The sequence below is a fragment of the Eschrichtius robustus genome, chromosome 10, assembly GCF_028021215.1.
Source record: "Eschrichtius robustus isolate mEscRob2 chromosome 10, mEscRob2.pri, whole genome shotgun sequence".
Classification (NCBI taxonomy): Eukaryota; Metazoa; Chordata; class Mammalia; order Artiodactyla; family Eschrichtiidae; genus Eschrichtius; species Eschrichtius robustus.
The window spans coordinates 49,483,933-49,506,348 of record NC_090833.1 but is presented as its reverse complement, the minus strand read 5'-3'; the positions used below and the strand labels follow the sequence as shown (position 1 = coordinate 49,506,348).

Below are 22,416 nucleotides of genomic sequence, written 5' to 3'. Positions count from 1 at the left end.
AGTTCAGAAATAAACCTTTATATCTATGCTCAATTGATTTTCAACGAAAGTGTCAAGACAATTTAATGGGCAAAAATTAACTCAAAATATATCAAAGACCTAAATGTAAGAGCTAAAACTATAAACTCTTAGAGGAAAACATAGGTGTAAACCTTCATGACCTTAAATTAAACAATTAATTCCTAGTTATGACACCAAAAGTACACACAACCAAAGAAAAAATAGAAAATTGGACTTCATCAAAATTAAAAACTTCTGTACTTCAAAGAATACCATTAAGAAAGCGAAAAGACAACCTACAGAATGGGAAAAAATATTTGCAAATCATGTGCCTGATAAAATCTAGTATCCAGATTATGTAGAATCTCTTATAACTTAACAATAAAAAGATAAATAACCCAATTTTTTTAAATGAGCAAAGGACTTAGATAGACATTTCTCCAAAGAAGATATATAAATGGCCTATAAGCACATGAAAAAACGTTCTACATCATTAGCCATTAGAAAAATGCAAATCAAAAGCACTATTAGATACCACTTCACATCTACTAGGATGGCTATAATAATTTTTTAAAAGATGGACGGTAACAAGTGTTGGTGAACATGTAGACAAGTTGAACTCTCATACACTGTTAGTGGACAGGTAAATGGTGTTGCCACTTCAGAAAAGAGTTTGGCAGCTCCTCAAAGGGTTAAACGTAGAGTTACCACATGACCTAACAATTTCACTCCTAAGCATACACCTAAGGGAATTGAAACTTATGTCTACATAAAAAGTGGCACAAAAATGTTCATATTAGCATTGTTAATATTAGTCAAAAGTAAAAACAACACAAATGTCCATCAGCTGATGAGTGGATAAATAATAGTGATATATCCATAAAATAGAATATTATTCAGCTTCAAAAAAGAATGAAATTTTGATATATGCTACAACATGATAAACCTCAAAAACATTGTGCTAAGTGAAAGAAGTCAGTCACAAAAGACCACATATTATATAATTCCATTCATATGAAATTTCCAGAATAGGTAAATCCATATACACAGAAAGTAGATTCATGGTTTCCAGAGGCTAGGGGGAGGGAAAAATGAGGAATGACTATTAATGGGTATGGAATTTCCTTTGGGGGGGATGAAAAGATTCTGAAAATAGATAGTGGTAATGGTTGCACAACTTTGTGAGTATACTAAAAAACACTGAATTGCATTAAAAGGGTGAATTTTATTGTATGTAAATTATGTCCAAGATTAAATTCCAGCTGTCAATCTCATTAGGATGGAATAAATGAAATATTTCATACACAGAGGAAACTTCATTAACTCACTAAGTGGTGAAATGAATTTTTTCTTTCTTTTTTTCTTTAATTGAAGTATAGTTGATTACAATGTTGTGTTAATTTCTGCTGAACAACAAAATGATTGTTATACATATATACACATTGTAAAATATTCTTTTCCATTATGGTTTATCTCAGGATATTGAATATAGTTCCCTGTGCTATACAGTAGGTCCTTGTTGTTTATCCATTCTATAGGTAATAGTTTGTATCAGCTAACCCCAGACTCCCAGTCGATCCCTCCCCCTTGACAACCACAAGTCTGTTCTCTATGTCTGTGAATCTGTTTCGGTTTCATAGATAGGTTCATTTGTATCATATTTTAGATTCCACGTATGAGTGATATCATGTGGTATTTGTCTTTCTCTGTCTGACTTCACTTAGTATGATAATCTCTAGTTGCATCCATGTTGCTGCAAAGTAGCCATGCTACTTATGGCTGAGTAGTATTCCATTGTATATATATACCACATCTTCTTTATCCACTCATCTATCAATGGACATTTAGCTTGATTCCATGTCTTGGCTATTGTGAATAGTGCTGCTATGAACATAGGGGTGCATATATCTTTTTGAATTATAGTTTTGTCCATATATATGCCCAGGAGTGGGATTGCTGGATCATATGGTAATTCTATTTTTAGTTTTTTGAGGAACCTTCATACTGTTTTCCATAGTGGCTTCATCAACTTACATTCCCACCAACAATGCAGGAGGGTTCCCTTTTCTCCACACCCTCTCCAGCATTACTTATTTATAGACTTTTCTTTTTTAACATCTTTATTGGAGTATAATTGCTTTACAGTGGTGTGATAGTTTCTGCTTTATAACAAAGTGAATCAGTTATATGTATACATATGTCCCCATATCTCTTCCCTCTTGCATCTTCCTCCCTCCCACCCTACCTATCCCACCCCTCTAGGTAGTCACAAAGCACCGAGCTGATCTCCCTGTGCTATGCGGCTGCTTCCCACTAGCTATCTATTTTACGTTTGGTAGTGTATATATGTCCATGTCACTCTCTCACTTTGTCCCAGCTTACCCTTCCCCCTCACCATATCCTCAAGTCCATTCTCTAGTAGGTCTGTGTCTTTATTCCCGTCTTGCCCCTAGGTTCTTCAAAACTTTTCTTTTTTTTTTTTTATTCTATATATGTGTGTTAGCATACGGTATTTGTTTTTCTCTTTCTGACTTACTTCACTCTGTATGACAGACTCTAGGTCCATCCACCTCACTACAAATAACTCAATTTCGTTTCTTTCTATGGCGGAGTAATATTCCATTGTATATGTGTGCCACATCTTCTTTATCCATTCATCTGTTGATGGACACTTAAGTTGCTTCCATGTCCTGGCTATTGTAAATAGAGCTGCAATGAACATTTTGGTACATGACTCTTTTTGAATTATGGTTTTCTCAGGGTATATGCCCAATAGTGGGATTGCTGGGTCGTATGGTAGTTCTATTTTTAGTTTTTAAGGAACCTCCATACTATTCTCCATAGTGGCTATATCAATTTACCTTCTCACCAACAATGCAAGAGGGTTCCCTTTTCTCCACACCCTCTCCAGCATTTATTGTTTGTACATTTTTTGATTATGGCCATTCTGACTGGTGTGAGATGATATCTCATTGTAGTTTTGATTTGCATTTCTCTAATGATTAATGATGTTGAGCATTCTTTCATGTGTTTGTTGGCAATCTGTATATCTTCTTTGGAGAAATGTCTATGTAGGTATTTAAGTTTCATTAGGTCCCATTTGTTTATTTTTGTTTTTATTTCCATTTCTCTAGGAGGTGGGTCAGAAAGGATCTTGCTGTGATTTATGTCATAGAGTGTTCTGCCTGTGTTTTCTTCTAAGAGTTTTATAGTGTCTGGCCTTACATTTAGGTCTTTAATCCATTTTAAGTTTATTTTTCCCAGCACCACTTATTGAAGAGGCTGTCTTTTCTCCACTGTATATTCTTGCCTCCTTTATCAAAGATAAGGTGACCATATGTGCATGGATTTATCTCTGGGCTTTCTATCCTGTTCCATTGATCTATATTTCTGTTTTTGTGCCAGTACCATACCGTCTTGATTTCTGTAGCTTTTTAGTATAGTCTGAAGTCAGGGAGCCTGATTCCTCCAGCTCCATTTTTCGTTCTCAAGATTGCTTTGGCTATTCGGGGTCTTTTGTGTTTCCATACAAATTGTGAAATTTTTAGCTCTTGTTCTGTGAAAAATGCCAGTGGTCGTTTGATAGGGATTGCATTGTATCTGTAGATTGCTTTGGGTACTAGAGTCATTTTCACAATGTTGATTCTTACAATCCAAGAACATGGTATATCTCTCCATCTATTTGTATCATCTTTAATTTCTTTCATCAATGTCTTATAATTTTCTGCATACAGGTCTTTTGTCTCCTTAGGTAGGTTTATTCCTAGATATTTTATTCTTTTTGTTGCAATGGTAAATGGGAGTGTTTTCTTAATTTCACTTTCAGATGTTTCATCATTAGTGTATAGGAATGCAAGAGATTTCTGTGCATTAATTTTGTATCCTGCAACTTTACCAGATTCACTGATTAGCTCTAGTAGTTTTCTGGTGGCATCTTTAGGATTCGCTATGTATAGCATCATGTCATCCGCAAACAGTGACAGCTTTACTTCTTCTTTTCCAATCTGGATTCCTTTTATTTCTTTTTCTTCTCTGATTGCTGTGGCTAAAACTTCCAAAACTATGTTGAACAATAGTGGTGAGAGTGGGCAACCTTGTCTTGTTCCTGATCTTAGTGGAGATGGTTTCAGTTTTTCACCATTGAGGACGATGTTGGCTGTGGGTTTGTCGTATATGGCCTTTATTATGTCGAGGAAAATTCCCTCTATGCCTACTTTCTGGAGGGTTTTTATCATAAATGGGTGTTGAATTTTGTCAAAAGCTTTCTCTGCATCTATGGAGATGATCATATGGTTTTTCTCCTTCAATTTGTTAATATTGTGTATCACATTGATTGATTTGCATATATTGAAGAATCCTTGCATTCCTGGGATAAACCCCACTTGATCATGGTGTATGATCCTTTTAATGTGTTGTTGGATTCTGTTTGCTAGTATTTTGTTGAGGATTTTTGCATCTATGTTCATCAGTGATATTGGCCTGTAGTTTTCTTTCTTTGTGACATCTTTGTCTGGTTTTGGTATCAGGGTGATGGTGGCCTCGTAGAATGAGTTTGGGAGTGTTCCTCCCTCTGCTATATTTTGGAAGAGTTTGAGAAGGATAGGTGTTAGCTCTTCTCTAAATGCTTGATAGAATTAGCCTGTGAAGCCATCTGGTCCTGGGCTTTTGTTTGTTGGAAGATTTTTAATCACAGTTTCAATTTCCGTGCTTGTGATTGGTCTGTTCATACTTTCTGTTTCTTCCTGGTTCAGTCTCAGAAGGTTGTGCAATTCTAAGAATTTGTCCATTTCTTCCATGTTGTCTATTTTATTGGCATAGAGTTGCTTGTAGTAATCTCTCATGATCCTTTGTATTTCTGCAGTGTCAGTTGTTACTTCTCCATTTTCATTTCTAATTCTATTGATTTGAGTCTTCTCCCTTTTTTTCTTGATGAGTCTGGCTAATGGTTTATCAATTTTGTTTATCTTCTCAAAGAACCAGCTTTTAGATTTATTGATCTTTGCTATCGTTTCCTTCATTTCTTTTTCATTTATTTCTGATCCGATCTTTATGATTTTTTTCCTTCTGCTAACTTTGGGGTTTTTTGTTCTTCTTTCTCTAATTGCTTTAGGTGTAAGATTAGGTTGTTTATTTGAGATATTTCTTGTTTCTCAAGGTAGGATTGTATTGCTATAAACTTCCCTCTTAGAACTGCTTTTGCTGCATCCCATAGGTTTTGGGTCGTCGTGTTTTCATTGTCATTTGTTTCTAGGTATTTTTTGATTTCCTCTTTGATTTCTTCAGTGACCTCTTGGTTATTAAGTAGTGTATTGTTTAGCTTCCATGTGTTTGTATTTCTTACAGATTTTTTCTTGTAATTGATATCTAGTCTCATAGCGCTGTGGTTGGAAAAGACACCTGATATGATTTCAATTTTCTTAAATTTACCAAGGCTTGATTTGTGACCCAAGATATGATCTATCCTGGAGAATGTTCCATGAGCACTTGAGAAGAATGTGTATTCTGTTGTTTTTGGATGGAATGTCCTTTAAATATCAATTAAGTCCATCTTGTTTAATGTGTCATTTAAAGCTTGTGTTTCCTTATTTATTTTCATTTTGGATGATCTGTCCATTGGTGAAAGTGGGGTGTTAAAGTCCCCTACTGTGATTGTGTTACTGTCAATTTCCCCTTTTATGGCTGTTAGTATTTGCCTTATGTATTGAGGTGCTCCTATGTTGGGTGCATAATTATTTCCAATTGTTATATCTTCTTCTTGGATTGATCCCTTGATCATTATGTAATGTCCTTCTTTGTCTCTTGTAATAAATAGTCTTTGTTTTAAAGTCTATTTTGTCTGATATGAGAATTGCTACTCCAGCTTTCTTTTGATTTCCATTTGCATGGAATATCTTTTTCCATCCCCTCACTTTCAGTCTGTATGTGTCCCTAGGTCTGAAGTGGGTCTCTTGTAGACAGCATATATACGGGTGTTGTTTTTGTATCCATTCAGCCAGTCTGTGTCTTTTGGTTGGGGCATTTAATCCATTTACATTTAAGGTAATTATCAGTATGTATGTTCCTATTACCATTTTCTTAATTGTTTGGGTTTGTTATTGTAGGTCTTTTCTTTCTCTTGTGTTTCCTGCCTAGAGAAGTTCCTTTAGCATTTGTTGTAAAGCTGGTTTGGTGGTGCTGAATTCTCTTAGCTTTTGCTTGTCTGTAAAGGTTTTAAATTCTCTGTCAAATCTGAATGAGATCCTTGCTGGGTAGAGTAATCTTGGTTGTAGGTTTTTTTCTTTCATCACTTTAAATATGTCCTGCCACTTCCTTCTGGCTTGCAGAGTTTCTGCTGAAAGATCAGCTGTTAACCTTATGGGGATTCCCTTGTGTGTTATTTGTTGCTTTTCCCTTGCTGCTTTTAATATTTTTTCTTTGTATTTAATTTTTGATAGTTTGATTAATATGTGTCTTGGCATGTTTCTCCTTGGATTTATCCTGTATGCGACTCTCTGTGCTTCCTGGACTTGATTAACTATTTCCTTTCCCATATTAGGGAAGTTTTCAACTATAATCTCTTCAAATATTTTCTCAGTCCCTTTCTTCTTCTCTTCTTCTTCTGGGACCCCTATAATTCGAATGTTGGTGCATTTAATGTTGTCCCAGAGGTCTCTGAGACTGTCCTCAATTCTTTTCATTCTTTTTTCTTTATTCTGCTCTGCAGTAGTTATTTCCACTATTTTATCTTTCAGGTCACTTATCTGTTCTTCTTCCTCAGTTATTCTGCTATTGATCCCTTCTAGAGAATTTTTAATTTCATTTATTGTGTTGTTCACCCCTGTTTGTTTGCTCTTTAGTTCTTCTAGGTCATTGTTAAACGTTTCTTGTATTTTCTCCATTCTATTTCCAAGATTTTGGATCATCTTTACTATCTTTATTCTGAATTCTTTTTCAGGTGGAGTGCCTATTTCTTCTTCATTTGTTAGGTCTGGTGGGTTTTTACTTTGCTCCTTCATCTGCTGCGTGTTTCTCTCTCTTCCCATTTTGCTTAACTTACTGTGTTTGGGGTCTTATTTTCGCAGGCTGCAGGTTCGTAGTTCCCGTTGTTTTTGGTGTCTGCGCCCAGTGGCTAAGGTTGGTTCAGTAGGTTTTGGAGGCTTCCTAGTGGAGGGGACTGGTGCCTGTGTTCTGGTGGATGAGGCTGGATCTTGTCTTTCTGGTGGGCAGGTCCACGTCTGGTGGTGTGTTTTGGGCTGTCTGTGGCCTTATGATTTTAGGCAGCCTGTCTGCTAATGGATGGGGTTGTGTTCCTGTCTTGCTAGTTGTTTGGCATGGGGTGTCCAGCACTGTAGCTTGCTGGTCGTTGAGTGGAGCTGGGTCTTGGTGTTGAGATGGAGATCTCTGGGAGATTTCTGCCATTTGATATTACGTGGAGCTGGGAGGTCTCTTGTGGACCAGTGTCCTGAACTTGGCTCTCCCACCTCAGAGGCACAGCCCTGATGTCTGGCTGGAGCACCATGAGCCTGTCATCCACACGGCTCAGAATAAAAGGGAGAAACAAAAGAAAGAAAGAAGAAGATAATATAAAATAAATAAAATAAAGTAAAATAAAGTTATTAAAATAAAAAATATAATAATTAAAAAAAATTTTTTAAGTAATAAAAAATAAAAGAAAGAAAGAAGAGAGCAACCAAACCAAAAAACAAATCCACCAATGATAATACTAAAAACTATACAAAAAAAAAGGACAGATAGAACCCTAGGACAAATGGTAAAAGCAAAGCTATACATACAAAATCACACACAGAAGCATACACATACACACTCACAAAAAGAGAAAAATGGAAAAATATATATATATTGTTGCTCCCAAAGTCCATCTCCTCAATTTGGGATGATTCGTTGTCTATTCAGGTATTCCACAGATGCAGGGTACATCAAGTTGATTGTGGAGATTTAATCCGCTGCTCCTGAGGCTGCTGGGAGAAATTTCCCTTTCTCTTCTTTGTTCGCACAGCTCCCGGGGTTCAGCTTTGGATTTGCGCCCCCCCCCCGTATGTAGCTTGACTGAGGGCATCTGTTCTTCGCTCAGACAGGACAGGGTTAAAGGAGCAGCTGATTCGGGGGCTCTGGCTCACTCAGGCCGGGGGGAGGGAGGGGTACGGATGCGGGGCGAGCCTGCGGCGGCAGAGACCGGCGTGACGTTGCAGCAGCCTGAGGCGCGCCGTGCGTTCTCCCGGGGAAGTTGTCCCCGGATCACGGGACCCTGGCAGTGGCGAGCTGCACAGGCTCCTGGGACGGGTGGTGTGGATAGTGACCTGTGCTTGCACACAGGCTTCTTGGTGGCGGCAGCAGCAGCCTTAGCGTCTAATGCCCGTCTCTGGGGTCCGCGCTGATAGCCGCGGCTCGTGCCCGTCTCTGGAGCTCGTTTAAGCGGCGCTCTGAATCCCCTCTCCTCGTGCACCGCGAAACAAAGAGGGAAGAAAAAGTCTCTTGTCTCTTTGGCAGCTCCAGACTTTTTCCCGGACTCCCTCCCGGCTAGCTGTGGCGCACTAGCCCCCTTCAGGCTGTGTTCACGCCACCAACCCCAGTCCTCTCCCTGCGATCCGACCGAAGCCTGAGCCTCAGCTCCCAGCCCTGCCCACCCCGGCGGGTGAGCAGACAAGCCTCTCGGGTTGGTGAGTGCTGGTCGGCCCTGATCCTCTGCGTGGGAATCTCTGCGCTTTGCCCTCCGCACCCCTGTGGCTGCGCTCTCCTCCGTGGCTCCGAAGCTTCCCTCCTCTGCCACCCGCCGTCTCCGCCTGCAAAGGGGCTTCCTAGTGTGTGGAAACCTTTCCTCCTTCACGGCTCCCTCACAGAGGTGCAGGTCCTGTCCCTATTCTTTGTCTCTGTTTTTTCTTTTTTCTTTTGCCCTACCCAGGTACTTGGGGAGTTTCTTGCCTTTGGGGAGGTCTGAGGTCTTCTGCCAGCGTTCAGCAGGTGTTCTGTAAGAGTTGTTCCACATGTAGATGTATTTCTGATATATTTGTGGAGAGGAAGGTGATCTCCACATCTTACTCTTTCGCCATCTTGAAGCTCCTCTCTATTTGTAGACTTTCTGATCCGTGTCAGGTGGTACCTCATTTTAGTTTTGATTTGCTTTTCTCTAATAATTAGTGATGTTGAACATCTTTTCATGTGCCTACTGGCCATCTGTATGTTTCTTTGGAGAAATGTCCTTTTAGGTCTTCTGCCCAGTTTTTGATTGGGTTCTTTGGGTTTTTTGTTGTTATTGAGTTGTATGAGTTGTTTGTATATTTTGGAAATTAAGTCCTTGTCAGTCGCATTGTTTGCAAATATTTTCTCCCATTCTGTAGGTTGTCTTTTTATTTTGTTTATGGTTTCCTTTGCTGTGCAAAAGCTTGTAAGTTTGATTAGGTCCCATTTGTTTATTGAAATGATTATTTTTAATAAAGTAAGAGAAAAAAACAACTCACCAAAAACATTATCAATTTTTTCTAGAATAGCAATTTTATTAGTGGCAGTCCAGGGAAAGGCACCATACCTGATGTCAGTATCTTCCTCATTCTTTCTTAATTTTCTAAAAGCTCTTCAAAATGTGCCACATTCCTTCTAGTTCAATTTGGCTCTAATATGACCACAAGATGTAATCTGACCACAAGCAAGGATAAGAAATAGTTCCAGCTTAGGTGCCAGTTCAGATTAATTGGTAGTGGTTACATGGAACACTGTATTTAGAAAGATTCTGAGGCTATATCCAGGCTGAGCAAAAAAAAAAAATGTAGTGATTAATTAAGAAAATCTGTCTTGAGATTGGCAGTAGTAGTGGAGGTGGGTAGCTCTTGAGCTAGTTATTTGATCTAAGAAAATGCATTATTCTGCTGAGTGGATGCAAAATCACTTGGGTGGATAAATCTTTGAATGGATTGTAATGCAGCTAATAGGCATATCCATACAGCATGACCTAAGAGCGATTTTGAGGTCTGTAATTTGCATGCAAAATCTGAATAATTTGAAACAGCCAATATTTATGGCCAAGATGTCAAAATCACTCAATAAATAGCATTAACTTTCATACTGTATAACATCATGGTATTTAAAATAATACATTTTATATACTGTGTGCTCTCAAAGGTTTTTAACATAAGAGCATTAGCATATGCTTATAATAAAATCTGATATAATAAAAGATTATGTCAAGAAAGATTTTTTATGGCATTCACTGAAAAATCAAGATAATCACCAGTAGATGTACTCATTGAGCCTACTATAACACACATTTACTTAAGTTTGAGTTCTACCTCCAAGTAAAACTATTTCCTCCCTCCTTTGCATGTTATCAGTACTTACATGCCTGACCTTTCTTTGATAGATAAGAAGTGTCCTGAGAATGAGTCCTATTTCTCTGTCAGATGTGTAAATCAGTGGTTCTCAAATTGTGACCCACAGACCAGCAGCATCGGCATTACCTGGAACTTTTCAGAAATGCGGTCTGTTAGATGTGCAGCATCACCCCAGACCTACTGGATCGGAAACTCTAGGAGTGGGCCCAGCAATCTGGGTTCGAACAAGCCCTCCAGGTGACTCTGGGCTCAAGTTTGAGAGCCTCTGCTGTGAGTTTGTCCCTTCTAGAATGGGGAAAGGAAGGAGGGAGAGAAATTGGGCAAGTGTCCCAGGGAGAAGTGGGCCTCGTATGGCAACCAAGTTGGCATGCAATGTAAACATCCATAGGACACAGCACGGACTTTCTTTGTTTCTTTCCTCTTTTATATCCCATGTACCAACCCTCTACTTCCTCAGAAAAGGTTTGAAGTGCTCTCAGGATCTCCATCAATTCCCATCTCCACCCCACCCCACTACCAGTCTGCTTAGAGTCCCTTCTTTTGGGGTAGTAGCAGAGTGGGACAAGGAGGATGGTGCTTATTCATTCCCTCATGTCACAGTGAAGCAACATTATGTTTCAAAAAAGGGTTGGCATCAAGAACCCCAGCTTAGTTAGTGCTTCAAAACCCAACAAACCCCACAGCTAGTAAGTATATGTGAAGCACTTAGAGCAGCACCTGGTTCATAATGAGTGTTCGCTGTACCTAAGAGGTAATGGTGTTGCTGGTGATTACCGCAAGGGCCAGGTTTATCCACAGAGGGTGCCTGGGTTGGCATCTAGAAGCAGTTGTATTTGCACCCAGTGGGTGGTTGCTATGTTGAGAAGACTGCCAGCTGGAGATAGACCTTGATCTTGAAAGCTTCCACAGGCAAGTGAGGCTCCTTGAAGACAACGCCCTAACTGTGCCTTAACTGTGAGGGTGATCATCAGCTGAGCTGCCACTGGCCTGTCTGCACTTGCCACAGGATGGGGCTGGGATCAGCATTTGGGGCAACAAGTGTGGGAAGAGGGGCTGAAGAACATCAAGCAAAGAGGCCTTTTAGGGCCTTTCCAGTAAGAATTTAGTGTTGGGGAGCCCCAAACGCAAGGGGTAGGGTGGGTGGTCACATGACAGAAGACTGCATATTAGATGCTGGCTACGAATGTGGGAACCTCTGAGCAAGCATGAGGGTGCAGGTCAGAAAGGCAGAGGGTCCCCAAGACCCACAGGCAGATCAGATCACTGTTAAGGAAGCCAACGACCAGAGTTAGATTTGGAAGGCTCAAGTGAGAATTCTCAGTTCCAACCCCTTTTTTTGGTCATAGAAATGCTATTTTACAGCCTGCTGTAGCCAGCAGAGCACCCCTTGTCAATATTAGGAGGATGAGGGGAGAGGGGGCAGGAGGAGGGAGGAGGAGTGAAGAGAGGGAAAGGAAAGGAGGAGGGAGTGGAGAGGGATGGGAGAAAAGGGAAGGTGAAGACAGAAGGGAAGGGGAGGAAGGAGGGAGCGAGGAAGCGGACAAGGGAGGAGAGGGAAATAATGATTGCTGGCCCCAGTGTGTCTACTGATTTCCAAGCCCTGTCCTACATGTTTTGCATGTACTTTCTCACTTAGTTATCAGAACTATGAGATTCGGTTGTGGAAGAGTCTAGAGGAGGAGAGTCTTATGCCTAATGAACTTGCAATGAACTTTTTCTGCCTAGGCTCTAAGATCTAAGGTAACCAAATCAATTTAATCTACAATAATGAGGCAAGTCAAATGCAGATTGAGTCATTAGGGATGAGGGGAGCTATGGAAAGGGATGGGATCCACCAAGGCATTCTGACTCCAGCAGAGGAATGCTGCTCCTCCAGATTCTGAAGCCCCTTAGCCTGGGTTCTCAAACTCATATGCCTATGGGGACCAGGAAGATGAATGCAATGTGCTAAATGGGCCTGTTATAAGGTGATTAGAGGCAACAGATACTTGGCTTCAGTGTCAGAAGGTTACAGGGAGTAGTGGGGATTATGGCAAAATGGAGCCCACATTCCACCTCTGAAGAGGCAGCACTACTCAGCTCTGCATTGTTATTGTCATGTGTCATGTGAAAGTAGCCTCGGTGTTACTGGACCTTCTAATTTTTCACCAGAAGCAGAGACCCCATGTTCAGGCAACATTCAGTGGACCCACAAAATGCATCTGCAGGCAGTATCTGCCCTCAGATTTACTGGACCACAGTTGTGTATTTTCCTGAGTTGTGAGCAGAAGATTGATCTCTTCTCTGTGTCCCTTCCTCTTTCCAGGCCATTACATTTATGTGGACACCTCCTTTGCCAAGCAGGGGGAGAAAGCCGTGCTGCTGAGTTCTGATCTACAGGCTGAGGAATGGAGCTGCCTCCGATTGGTCTACCAGATAACCACGTCTTTGGGGTCTCCATCAGAGCCCAGCCGGCTGAACCTCTATGTGAGATTTGATGATGAAAGCTTTGATCGCTTGCTTTGGTCAGCCAAGGAACCTTCGGACAGCTGGCTCATAGCCAGCTTGGACTTGCAAAACAGTTCCAAGAAATTCAAGGTAGGTAGAATTTATGTGCAGGGCTTCTTATTTGGCATTATGCTATTCTAAGATCTTATGAAAACTTCTGCCATTGAAGTTAGTTATCTCCTGTGTTAGGATGTGACATTTTATGGGAGCTGCATCATAGAAAAATATCAGTAGTGTAAATTAATATTTTGTTTATTCCTTAAAAGAGCTTCTTCCCAGATTTGTTTTGTGTGTATATAAGTGGGATTTCTGTAAGACTCTAAAAGGGGCTCAAACCAACCTCTTCAATGGGAATTTATTTTCCAGTGGGCTTTAGGGAGCATTCTCATTTCTTATCATTTTGTTTCATCCTCCTAAGTTATGTGTGGTATGTGTTTATGTTGTCTTCCTAATGGTTTGTTTGCTATAAATTTTGAACAAGACATTAACTATAATAAAAAAGTGAAAATACATTGAAAGAGGAAAGATACTTAAAGGACATGTTCTGATTCCTTTTCAGAGATGGAAGTTGTTCCATCAGAAGTAATGGGAAAATAAGGTAGAGAAAGTAAGATAAAGTTGGATGTGGATTGGAGCAGGGAAGGAAGATGTAATCTGGACTCGGCCATGAAGTGTGATATTTAGTGAGAACATGTCATGGGGGACAAAGCGGAGCCTTCAAGAAAACGTTCTCCATTCCTAATCCCCTTTTCAATTCCCTATCCCATATCTCTTCTTCCTCAACAAGCTTTGAAATACGGTATTCTCCTACTTTCCCTGTCTGCTTGTGGTCCCTCCCATCAGGCAGCAGGGTGGATTAAGGGAAGGAGCATTGAAGGTCTGAGTTCCCTATTTCACAGCGTCCTCCGGACAGTATATCACACCCTAAATCTACCAGCATAGCTGCAAAATATTGGACTAAAATCACATAAGGAGGAGCAAATATTTTCAGAAGTAGGACCTACTATGAACAGTGCTTGAAATCAGCCACATAAGTTGTTATGCTTCTCTCTGTTCTTTATGTAAAATTTTCAAATTTTCAGCAATATAGAAACTACAAAATGAGTTTTGAGCCTCTTCCACCTCATGCAGAAATCCCCCACCACTAGTCAAATGGCACTTCCTACCTCCTCCTGCAAGGGATTTTTTTTTTCCCCCTCTGAGGCCTCTGCCTTCAGTTCCTGGCTAGTCTCAGAATGGATTTCCCCAGGGACACAAGCTCTCCTCTCCATCTGCAGCCAGCTGGTGCCACCACAAGCACCGGAGAAGGTCGTGGCTGCATTTACGATGGAAGCCAGCTGACTCTGAGCTCTTATTGGACACCTTGCTCACCTCAAAGTTCTGAGAATATGTGTATGAGCTTGTGTACACACATGCACACACACGCCTTCTTCCAGTAAAGTCCATCATGAGATTGGTATCCAATAGCAATGAGCTGAGACAAACAATCTCGTTTTGCCTTGAATCGCTGAACAGCTCCTGACAAGTAGCTGAAATACTGATAAAGGACACGTGGTGTTTTGAAGTCTTAACTCCCTTCTCCCCCATGTGTTGTACAGATTTTAATAGAAGGCGTGCTAGGACATGGAAATACAGCCAGCATTGCAGTCTTTGAAATCAAGATGACAACTGGCTACTGTATTGGTAAGTGGGTTTCCTTTTCACTGCATCAGAACATGCATCTTTTTCTAAAATCTCCTGTTGCCAGAGGGAATTGAATCAATCCAAAAGGCAGGGCATTTTATAAACGACACCATGTAGTGCATTTTGAATTTTGCATCACTTGAGTGTTGTATGATGTTTCTCTGTCTTTAGCAGAGGAAGGCTCGTCAGAGTTTGCCTCGACTGCCTGGGTTGATGAAAGAAAAGTAGATGCAGCGACTGTAACCTGAGTTGCTGCCTTAAGCTCAACATATTCTAATAAACATAATATCCAGTTTGCTGCAAATTCAGCTTTTTGTAGCATTTGCCAGAAAGCAGGCATCCTGTTACCTCTGTATTACCTCTTTCCTCACTTTCCTCCATTTCTCTCTTACACACCATTGCTCTGTCTTTATAATCACAGTTGTCACTTAGATTCCACTTGAGCAGGGTTGGTAGGTGCCTCTTCTGTGCCAGCTTCTGAGAGGGCATCAAAAGCAGACATACTCTATGTCCTGAGGTCACTCACCTTCCATTTGCCTCCTACTGAAGCTGTTTCTGTATATGACAAATTCTGCTGGAGAAGGACAAGCCGTGCTGTGGAGGTGTAGGGAGGAGGGGAGAAAATCGGACAGGACTGAATCCAGGAGATGCATTTGAGCCGTAGTTTCAAGAAGGAGTAGAATTTAGTCAGGTGGAGGAGCAGGGTAGGAAGGAAAGCGCTCTTTCTGGGCAGACCCTATAGTGGGTGGACAGCACAGAGTGTGTCCAGGCAAAGGCGAGAGGCTGGGTAGTGTTTGAAGTGAGAATCAGCACTGTTAAGGGAGTCTGTTAAGGAAGAGTCTGGAGCCCAGCTGTGGAGCTTGGGTTCCGGGATTATGTGGTTGGGAGGCGTTAAAAGTCAGTCATCAGGGGAGGGGCCTGCAGCTGCGTTTTCAGATGATGACTCTGGCTGCCGCATGGAAAATGCGTTGGAAACAAGGAAAGTAGGTCAGAGATAGGAAAACCCTTAGGAAGTGACTGTGACCTTACAGAGGGGAGATAACGAGGGTCTAAAACTGGGGTTGGCAGTGGAATGGGATAAAGGTGGTAGATTTGAGAGATTTTTCAGCACTGACAGTACTTGGAGGCTGAATGGCTGTGGAAAGGAAAGAGGCAAGAGAGTCAAGGGCAGTTCTGAAAGAAAACCGACCTAGATTGCGACCATTTTCTGAAGATACAGTGAGTTAAGACTGTATCTTCCTTGGAGCTCCTTAGTGGCGGCTGCGGGGATCTTAACACCCCACAGACTTGAGTCGGACATACCTAGTGGAGCGCCACCTGCTGGCCTAGTCAATGCACTGCGCCCCTCAGCCTCTCTTTCATTACCGGCAAAATGGGGATAAAATATTTCCCGCGTAGGATTGTTGTGGGGACTAATAACATCGGGGATGTGAAGGTGATTGTCACAGTGCTTGGCACTCAAAAATGTTAATTTCCTTTCTCCAAATCACTTGATGGCTTCTAGTTTGTTTAAAACACAAAAGGAGCGCTGATATTTTTTCTTGTTGAACTGTATGATCATACTCTCACCTTACCTTTCCTTCTGTGCACTCTTTGCTTCCCTTGTTTCCCCATCTGTAAAATGAGGTTAATAATAGCACATACCTTGTAGGGTTGTTTTGAGGATTAGATAATTTAATTTGTATAAAGTGCTCAGAATACTGCCTGGCACATTGAGGAATATTTTGCTTTTTCTTTTACTCTGCGGCAGCCTTTGGCACCGACTCTTGGGCATGGGTTAGAGGATGCTGTGGTGGAAAAGTTGAAAATGAAAATCTTAAAAATGTTCAATGCTTGTTAATGCAAAAGCACACTGATAACTGTATCAGTCAGGACCCTGGCAGGAAAGTGGAAACAGAGTACGTTCAACCTGAGCAATTTGAGGAAAACTCACTAAAGGGACTACAAAGGTGTGGGTGGGTGAAGGAAACCAGTCAAAGCTAGTGCAGTAAGCCAGGACTAGTCAGAGTGATGACCCATGAGCCATCAATATCTTTAGGTCTGAAGGGCTTACCAGAACCTGGAGACAGTAGCTGTACGGTCCCTCAATAGAGGGACACAGCCAACCCATGGCAACCTGGCAGAGAGGGAGCTGGAGGAATAAACACCCCCAACCTTGCTCTCCTCCTACCTTCCATTGGTTGAATCCAATGAGAAGCCAGAAGGCAGGGAAGTCCATGCAAGGCCGTACACGTCAACCTCTGGAGAATGGAGCAGCGTGGAAGAAAGGTGGGTGGGACTGGAGGGGCCAATAAGAGATGACCAGCACAATCACACTTCATATTTTTAATTGATAATTATGGGGGTCAATGAAAGAACTGGCCTGTGAGTTTCTTGTTCCCCCTAAAGGAGTCTGTTGACTGGGAACAATTTATCCATGCAAACAGGTCAGTGCTACTGAAAAGGGGAAAGAGAGTCTCTTTGTCTTCTCTTTTTTTCTCCACTCAGGAGCTGCAGTAGGACCCAGTGCCTAAGATATTCCTGTCCTGACTACGCTGACCAGGTTCTTGTTTATAAGCAAAGCAGATGATTTTAGCATCTAGGAAACATGCCCCTTAGCCCTTAGCTTAGTACCTTGTCTACTATCAAGAGAGAACGGGATGGGGGAATGAGCTACCAGAAAGGTGGTGGATAAACTTCCTGGAGCTAAAAGCATAGCTCTGAATAGTGCTTTGACACAGAGTTGGCTGATGGACCGAGCACTAACCATGTGCCTGGCACTGTGCTGGCAGCTGTCCACACTTACCACAGCCCTGTGCAGGGGGAGTGTCCCCCTATTTCTCATATGAACAAATAGAGGCTAGGAGAGGTCACACTGCAAGCCACATGGCAAGTAGGCGGAAGGGCCACAATCCAAAGAAGCAATGATGAATTACAATCTCTGTTCATTACAGGATCTCTCTTCTTGACCGACATTGTCCAGGGGTCCTGGTACGAAGATCCCAGGGGTCCTGGTACGAAGATCCCAGTGGTCAAAGGGAGTGAGAAACATATCTGAGTATCTAATAGCAAACTGCAGTGAGCCTGGGTGTACCCAGGCATAACTACATCTACATGAAGTCTGTTTTTATTTCTCTCTTGCCAGAATGTGACTTTGAAGAAAATCATCTCTGTGGCTTTGTGAACCGCTGGAACCCCAACGTGAACTGGTTTGTTGGAGGAGGAAGCATTCGGAACTCCCACTCCATTCTCCCGCAGGATCACACCTTCAAGAGTGAACTGGGTGAGCTGGGGACAAATGGAGCCCTTGTTCCAGGATAACTGTTTCTGCCATCTCTCTCTACATTGACCTGACTGTGGCTTGTCGACAGAGAAGGAGACAGAGAGAGGAGGGTGAGTAGGGACTGAGAGCCCTGGTGGAAGAGAAGAGTAAGCCGTGAGATAGAGGCAAACTGCAGACATGAGCTCTGTAACTAAGGAGAAGGCCACCCAGATAACGGCTTTTCTTCCCCTGTGACCTGGTCTTGCTATTTTCACATTTCCATATTATGCTTTACTTTCTTCTCTGTTTTCTGTTCAACATTTCTTATTTCTAAAGACAAGGCTGGAATAATCCTAGGTTACTTTTCACTAAAAGTAGATGGAGTGATGGGAATACGTTTTTAAGAACTTCCCTGGTGGCAGGGAGGGGAGCCAATAGTACTGATGGTCAGTCCTGAATGAGGTGAGCAATAGGGCCCCCTAGTGGCCAAGCGGGCTGGTTCTCTGCAGGGAAAATGGAGAGGAGAGGTTATCAGTGAGCAGTGGGCTGGAGGAGAAAGTCCCCACAGAGACAGGGCAAGGGCTTGCCTCCTTGTGAGTTATGGCAGCTCTCACCTGGACCTTGGTAGGCTTCATAAAAGCCTAGGTCTCCCTACAGTTGCAAAACATTCCAGTCATCAACTGCAAGTTCTTGTTGACCAGCTAGAAGATTCTGGTGACTGGCTTTCCATCAAGGACAGAATAGGAATGTTGGTTCTGCTGCAAACGGTAACATTTTCCCTTTCAGTCCTTTGCCATGCAGATATTGAGGTGATCTGCTCAGTCACAATAAATTGCTGATGATGACAGTGTGTCCCCTTCAGCCGCCTGAAGACATGGCAACTTTTTATGGTTCTTTACTTCATTCCTCAGTCACTGTAGTTTCTCTTCATGTCAATATTTTTAAGCACGTCCCCAACATTTTTTAAGTGTCCATCCTATGGCTTATCTTGGCTTTGGACAGTCTTCATTCTGTCCTTATTGTTCTCTTTGCTCCTGTTCTGTCTCCGTTATATCCAGAGTCTCAGATTCAGTTTCCCAAAGGGGCCAGGCAGATGGTATAAAGAGAGTGACATATGGGCTGGGTGAGGACAGCGGCAAACTAGAGAGCATGGACCACGTACAAAGAGTACTCAACTTCAATTAGTTGCCGCCATGCGAGAATGCAAGCCCAGGGAACCAGGTCTTTCGATTTTGCAAGATAATCAGCAAGGCATGGGTTTTATATGAAATTTTCCCAATTTTTAACTTGGTGAATATTCTCTTAAAAAACACCACAAGGCCAACCAAACACATCTTCAGGGCAGATCCAGTTAGCCAACTTCTACTTTGCAACCTTTTTTGTAAGTTCCTTTTCTTTTTTAACATGCCCAGGATTCTTAGAACAACATATTTATAAGTAACCATATATAAGAAAGGTTGGAGTCTCCTGTGGCTTACCTGTTTAAGACAAAGCCAACTTTGGATCTAGCATTTTCACTCATTCAACACTGTATTAGGTATGATTGGAAAAATGACGATTAAAATGTCAGGTCCTCTATGGCCCCTGCCCGGTTTCAAGGAACATACATTTGAGAAAGCGGAAAAGATTTCTACCACAAATGGATGTAAGACAAAGTAGTATGTGTCGAGTGCTTCCAAAAAAAGAAGAAAGGTGCTTGGTATTCCGCGACAAGAGGGATCACTTACTATTTGTATGTTCTAGAAGACATGATGCGAGAAGTCAAGTGTATTTGAAGGATGGGCATGATTTGGACAGGCAGAGACAAGAGAGGCAGGAGCCATGATGCCTCTGGCAAGGGGTAGCAGCTGAGAGAGAGAGATGAGTGAGAAAACAGTGTGGAGGCAGTTCTAAAAGGCTTTGAATGCCAGGAAAGAGATTTTAACTTTATTCCATTGAGGATGGGAGGCCATTGGAGGTCTTTGAGAAGAGAGAGTTGCAATCACAGCAGTGTGTTAGTTTGATTAACCAGATGGTGATTATCTCAGTAGATATAGGACTGAAAGGTAGAACAAGAGAACGAAAAATGCCCCAGAAACCATTTCTTTAGATACATCTATGGTCACTTACATAAGGAATTGAAATTAGAAAAAGACCAAAAAAGTATTCACTTCCTTCTTTTAAAAGTAAGGTTTAGCATTCTTGGAGATGACAAAAGATTTTGGTTTCCATATGTATATCCATATTTTGGTCCTAAAGACACACAGCCCATCTCTACTTGTGGCCATTGTAGGAACCACACGCTAATGAATGTTATGTGTAGAGTGAATGATAAGCTGTTATGACAGATTAATCCATGAATCTGAATGAGTATTTTAAATGACAGTTGGGTTAACTCAAAACAATAAAATGTTACTACCTCTTGAAACCTTTGTTTAAATGAATAAAACAACTAACAATGTCTTGGGGTTTCAAAAAGAAATGCCAGATGACATTTTCTTAATTATGGAAGTAGACTGATTTTGAGATTGTTTTTCTGCCATATTTTAAAATTCTAGTGCAAGGAATAGAGAGAATCTTGAAAGGCTAATGCATTAAAATTACAATAATCCTTGGTGTCATTATCACAGAGGTACAAGCTTCAGTGTTAGACAACTGTTCCCAAATTACTTAAAAATTAGTTCCAAAGTCAGATCCTCTGGGTAACCAATGTCATGACCTAATAATTACTTGTTCAGTGCGTCATTTTTCATTCTCAATGACGGCAAGGACCAGGTGGCTTGGAGAACACGTATTTCTTGGGAGAGACAGCAGACCTGTGGACTAGTGTCAAATCATCCACTTGACTATGTTACCTGAGTATCATCTATTCTTTGAAGAATGCATCACCACTAGTTTCTCCTCACTCTCATTTGTGAGCACAGAACATTCTGACCATATTTGCATCAACAAGAGATAGAGAAGGAGGACTAGGCTAGAAGTCAGAAGGCTTGTGCTCCAGACCCAGTTAGTTATCAGAGCCCTGTATTACTTTGGGTGATCAGCAGACATTTGGTCCTGTCTAGAACGTCCAGTAAGACATTTGGTCCATGCCATAAGGTCCTTGAAATTTGGTCCTCTCCAAAACATCCATAAGCATATTTGGTCCATGCCAAATGGTTTTGGACAGGATCAAATATCAAGGACCTTTGGCATCTAGCAAATGTCTTATGGACCAGATATCTTATGGATGGTTTGGACAGGATCAAATATCAAGGACCTTTTGGCATGGACTAAATGTCTTATGGACATTTTGGATAGGACCAAATGTCCTGCAAGGCTTTGGGCAATCCCTTAACTTCTCAGGGTCTCCACTGACCTGTTTGCAAATAAGGAATTTGAATTCCATGATCCCTAAGATGGCTTTGAGTTCTAATATTTTACTATTCTCTCTTTACATAATACTGTACATCAAAATCTCCAAATTCACCACCCATTGAAATCTATTTCAAAAGTGCTTTCAAAAAGCAATCAGGGCTTCCCTGGTGGCGCAGTGGTTGGGAGTCCGCCTGCCAATGCAGGGGACACGGGTTCGAGCCCTGGTCTGGGAAGATCCCACATGCCGCGGAGCAACTGGGCCTGTGAGCCACGGCTGCTGAGCCTGCGCTTCTGGAGCCTGTGCTCCGCAACAAGAGAGACCACGATAGTGAGGGGCCCGCGCACCGCGATGAAGAGTGGCCCCCACTTGCCACAACTAGAGAAAGCCCTCGCACAGAAACGAAGACCCAACACAGCCATAAATAAATAAATATTTAAAAAAAAAAAAAAAGCAATCAGATTCAATGCAATCCCTATCAAACTGCCAATGGTATTCTTCACGGAATTAGAACAAAAAATTTTACAATTCATATGGAAACACAAAAGACCCCGAATAGCCAAAGCAATCTTGAAAAAGAAAACGGAGTTGGAGGAATCAGGCTCCCCAACTTCAAACTATACCACAAAGCTACAGTAATCAAGACAGTATGGTACTGGCCCAAAAACAGAAATATAGATCAGTGGTACAAGATAGAATGCCCAGAGATAAACCCACGCACTATGGGCACCTAATTTACGACAAAGGAGGCGAGAACATACAATGGAGAAAAGACAGCCTCTTCAATAAGTGGTGCTGGGAAAACTGGACAGCTACATGTAAAAGAACAAAATTAGAACACCACTTAACACCATACACAAAAATAAACTCAAAATGGATTAAAGACTTAAATGTAAGACCAGACACTATAAAACTTAGAGGAAAACATAGGAAAAACACTCTTTGACATAAACCACAGCAAGGTCTTTTTTGACCCACCTCCTAGAGTAACAGAAACAAAAACAAATGGGACTTAATTAAACTTAAAAGCTTTTGCACAGCAAAGGAAACCATAAACAAGACAAAAAGAAAACTCTCAGAATGGGAGAAAATATTTGCAAATGAATCAACAGACAAAGGATTAATCTCCAAAATATACAAACAGCTCATGGAGCTCAATATCAAAAAAACAAACAATCCAGTTAAAAAATGGGCGGAAGACCTAAATAGACATTTTACCAAGGAAGACATACAGATGGCCAAGAGGTATATTGAAAGATGCTCAACGTCACTAATTATTAGAGAAATGCAAATCAAAACTACAATGAGGTATCACCTCACGCCGGTCAGAATGGTCTTTATCAAAAAAT

General features: G+C 41.5%; 1 protein-coding gene across 5 annotated transcripts in view; it reads left to right on the top strand.

Moving 5' to 3' along the window:
• Window positions 1–22,416, top strand: part of MAMDC2 (MAM domain containing 2) — a 168,409-nt gene that overhangs the window by 67,632 nt on the left and 78,361 nt on the right. For all 5 annotated transcript variants that reach the window (XM_068553429.1, XM_068553428.1, XM_068553430.1 and 2 more), the window contains 3 exons: window positions 12,628–12,899; window positions 14,408–14,492; window positions 17,617–17,754. In XM_068553429.1, the coding sequence (XP_068409530.1) occupies window positions 12,628–12,899; window positions 14,408–14,492; window positions 17,617–17,754 (495 nt within the window). The remainder of the gene's footprint in view (window positions 1–12,627; window positions 12,900–14,407; window positions 14,493–17,616; window positions 17,755–22,416) is intronic.